Here is a 4680-nt window from a genome sequence, read left to right as displayed (position 1 = left end):
CATGCAGCCTATAACACTTGTCAACATAATGACCTGGCTTTCTACAATATTTGCACACAATGTGGGACCTTTTGTTCTCAAAATTGATCTTCTGAGAATAAGAATTGATTGCTGAAGTGTTTTGGACAGGAGAGGATTTGGCATGAAAGGAGGTTGATTCAGATAGAAATGAAGATCCTGAAACCTGAATCTCCCTTTGACTCTCATCATGCAACAACATTGAATAGGCTTTACTCAAGGAGGGTACAGGAATCATTATAAGGATGTTACTTCTAACATTAGAGTATGTTTCATTTAACCCAGTAAGAAATGAATAACCTTTTGTCCTTAACTGCACTGTGGTTCTGCTCCACAGGTACAAGTTGGTCCAAATGAAGCAGTTTTTAACTCATCCCACAATTTTCTTAACCTAGTGTAATAACTAGCAATGTCACTAGAACCCTGAGAGACTCCTCCAATTTCTCTCTGAATTTGGTAGTACCTACTGGCATTAGATTGACCATATCTCTCCTCTAGATCTTTCCAAAGATCTCCTGCAGTATCACAGTAAAGAACACTGTCAGCAATATCCCTAGACACTGAATTACTCAACCATGCAAAGACCATGTCATTGCATCTTAGCCAATGATCATATATAGGAGAGTCAGGAGACGGCTGGTTGATTCTTCCATTAATCATCCCAGCCTTGTTCTTAGTAGAGAGAGCAATAAGAATATTTTTTCTCCAAGACACATATCCAATGCCAGAAAAAGGGACAGTTACCAGTGTAACTCCCGGATTATCTGATGCATGCACATACAATGGATGAGAAGGATCAAGAGAAGTGCTAAGTTGAACTTGGGTAGATGTAGAAGAGGGAACTTCGGTAGGTGTAGAAGTTGAGTCTGCCATGTACAAAATTCAAAAATTCAACGATATAGATTGAAACTGTTTGTCATATACAGTAGAGTCTCAAACCTAAAACTTCTCATTAGTCACACATACAACCAAACACAGAGATGAACAGTTTTTCAAAATTAGGGCACAAAAATGAACATGCTATCAAATGATGTGAGGAACTGTTGAGATGTTACCGAAATTCCTTGATTGAACTCAAGTGAAGAAAAATCCGATCTTCCACAGACGAAATTTGCAGAAAACCCCAAAACCTTGTCTGAACCGTCAAAATGTCGAAGAGAAGTCGTGACCAGCGGAATCGAAGAAACTACACCAAAGGGATCACGATGAACGCTGCGGATAACTCGGATCGATGCTCTGATACCATGTTAAGCTACGAAATCAATGGTGATTTGAGAATGGATCAAGTCTAAACCCTAACCGTCTGAGTCGGTGAGAGAAGAGAGATAATAGACGACAGTGTAAATAAGAGTTTTGATCCATTAATTAAAAATAGAGTCAAACTAACTCTATTTATATGTACATGTAAATGTGGCTAAAATTGAAATGGTAAACCAATCCGGACAAGGGCCGGTCCTAGAATGTGTAAAAATAAAACTGGCCCAATAAGGAGAGGCCCACTAGCGTTGAAATCAACCAAGATCTGGATTGTGGACTGAGGCTTTATCACTAATAAAGACTTTCTAGGAAAAGTAAGTGAATGAGTATAGTTCAAATCCGTTATTAATAAATAACTGGGGCAATATACAAAATCTGAGGATGATTGAAGGTGATCTGGATTGATTTGGAGTAAAAATTCGTAATAGCAATCGAGTTTAAAGTTTTCTCTATGACACACGTATCTCACAATTGGATACATATATATATATATATATATATATATATATATATATATATATATATATATATATATATATATATAGGGGATACACATTTGATACATATGTGATACATAAGTAATACACGAAAAATACACAGTGTGATACACATCTCATCTTCTACTTTGAATTTTCAATTTAAACCACCGCAAATCTCCACCAAGTCGTTCCAAAATTGAGATTCGAACTCATTAAAATATTACCAACATAATTCAACAATAAACTACACAAATTTAATATTTTTAACCCAAGCTCCAAGATTCTTCAATGACTTTAATGAATCTTCTTCACAAAAGCACAGAAGTGTTATCCACAAAAAGGATTTTGGGCTAATATTTGTAGCAGGTTACGAGTAATTGAATAATATTGTTAGTATTTTATAAATTGGCTAATACTTATAGTATTTTTGCTCTGAAAGACCAAACTGGATAGTTTTCTCTAAAAAAATTTAAGTTGGTTTGATCTGGTTTGTAAATTTGACAAACTGACAAAATTAACTGAGCTGTCTTTGACTGACCTTAACAAAGAATTATATGATCCACCAACCAAATTTCAAGATTTGGAGAATCCAATTCCTAACTGATAATAAATTCATATTGACTTTCTTTTTGGTAGGTACTTAATAAACGAGATATTATATAATGTTGTATATACATTATAAAAAACTCATGTAAAATTCATAAAGTCTTTCTTTTGCTACAAAATATGGCCAAGGCTTCGATGACTGTGTTCTTTTTGGTTATCTTCTTGATCGTTTCATGTGGTAAGTCTATTTCTTTTTTCCTCTTTTTTTCGAACAGAGATGGAGCCAAAATTTAAAGTTTACGAGTTTTGAATACGCTTTGAAGTTACTGGGTTCTAAATTAATAATTTTTACATATTAAATGAATTATTTAAGACATATATAAAGCTTGAACTAAAATTATTGGGTTCGATCGAACCTGTTCCCTCAATGCTAGCTCCGCCCCAGCATTCGACAATTTATTTAATTAGGTTTTATAGCTAGGAATTTTGTCTAAGTAAGATACTAACGAATTTTGTGATTTTCAGATATGGTGACAAGTCGAAGGACATGTAAGACAACACAAGATTGTCAACTGGAACGTAAGAATGTGTTTCCAAGTTGTTATTGTGTTGATGGAGTTTGTGTATGCAAAGGACTGAAGACATACTCCATTGATCATGAAGGAAATAGTGGTTTAGGTGGCAATAATCTTCGTAGTTAATCCTATTAATTCTGTGGAGTTTGTTCATTAATGTCTCATATGTTGATGAAGACCATGATTAAAGGAGTATCGCAATATAAGATAATGTTTACTTGAAAAAATAAATGGCAAAAAAATTAGTTGATTGCAGCATGATCTGAAATTAATGTTTACTTGACAAACTAAAATAAAAGGAAATAAAAGTAAGTTGGCTTTTAGCCAAGTGTACAAAGGTGACATAGTCAAGTGAGACAGTTATTTACTAATTGTGTAAAATTATTGTTGATTTTATAATTGTAAGATCAACACAAAAATTGACTAATCTTTACAAGGAATATCGGATGTACCAATGGAAATTATCGTCCGGGAAAATAAATTATTAAAATATAGATGGTTTTACCTCCTATTGGAAATAATCTTTCTACCTCGCTAGGTAGGAGTAAGGTCTGCATAGTAGTAGTTGTTGTTGATTGTAACGACCCGACCGGTCGTTTAGAGTTCTAGAGCGCCGTTCAGCAGTTTGAGGCCGTGAGCAGCTTCACTTCAGGTATTATGACTTGTGCGCGTGGTCGGAATTGAGTTTCGGGAAGTTCAGAGTTGATTTGGGAAGAGAATTCTCATTTCGGAAGCTTAAAGTTGAAAGAATTAACTAGGACGGGATTTTTGAGTAAACGACCTCGGAATCGGGATCTGAAGGTTCCAGCAAGTTCGTATGGTGATTTCGGACTTGGGCGTATGCCCGGTTCGGGTTTGAATAATCCGGGAGCGTTTTGACGCCTATTGTGGAAGTTAGCATTTTAGAAGAAATTTCATAAGTTTGGCTTGAAGTGCATTTCAGTGTATTTGATGTCCATTTGGGATTCCGAGTCTGTGAAGAGCTCTGTATGGTGATTCTGGATTTGGGAGCGCGATCGGAAGTTAATTCGGAGGTTCGTAGGTCATTTTGGAGCCATTTGGGTAAAGATAGAATTTGAAGGTTTTTAAGAAGTTTGACCGGAAGTGGACTTTTCGATATCGGGGTCGGAATTCAATTTCGGAAGTTGGAGTAGGTCCGTGATGTCGAATATGACTTGCGTGCAAAATTTGAAGTCAATCGGACGTGATTTGATATGTTTAAACATCGAAAATAGAAGTTTGAAATTCTAAAGTTCATTAAACTTGGATTGGAGGTCGATTCATGATATTAGCGTTGTTTGATGTGATTTGAGGCCTCGAGCAAGTCCATAATGTGTTTTGGAACTAGTTGGTATGATTGGTTGGGGTCCCGGGGGCCTCGGGTGGATTTCGGATAGTTAACGGATCGAAATTTGCAATTTTGGATAGCTGAAGGGGTTTGGTTGCTGGTATAACCGCTTCTGCGGAGGGTTCAATGCAGAAGCGAGAAATTTAACCGCAGATGCGGTTTTGGGATGTCAGTGAAGGGACCACAGATGCGGTCATTTTTCCGCAGATGCGGAACCGCACCTGCGGTGGAGAAGTCGCAGAAGCGGAAATAAGGGGGCCTGGGAAGGACCGTAGATGCGGTAGAGTGGCCGCACCTGCGGAACTGCAGAAGCGGTCATAGGATCGCAGATGCGGAAATTGCTGGAGGCAGAAGGGTGTTTTAAAATCGGGGTTTGAGTTTATTTCACCCATTTTTCTCTTGGTATGGGCGATTTTGGAGAGCTTTAAGTGGGGTGTTTCATCATCATCGACAAGGT

General features: G+C 37.1%; 1 protein-coding gene across 1 annotated transcript; it reads right to left on the bottom strand.

Moving 5' to 3' along the window:
• Positions 1 to 327: 327 nt before the first annotated feature.
• LOC109218014 lies at positions 328 to 891 on the bottom strand. The gene has a single exon (XM_019382329.1). The coding sequence runs from the start codon at positions 889 to 891 to the stop codon at positions 328 to 330; it is 564 nt and encodes a 187-aa protein (XP_019237874.1).
• Positions 892 to 4680: the final 3789 nt, after the last annotated feature.

The sequence above is a fragment of the Nicotiana attenuata genome, unplaced genomic scaffold (assembly GCF_001879085.1).
Source record: "Nicotiana attenuata strain UT unplaced genomic scaffold, NIATTr2, whole genome shotgun sequence".
NCBI classification, from domain to species: domain Eukaryota; kingdom Viridiplantae; phylum Streptophyta; class Magnoliopsida; order Solanales; family Solanaceae; genus Nicotiana; species Nicotiana attenuata.
This window is presented reverse-complemented; position numbering and strand designations above follow the sequence as displayed.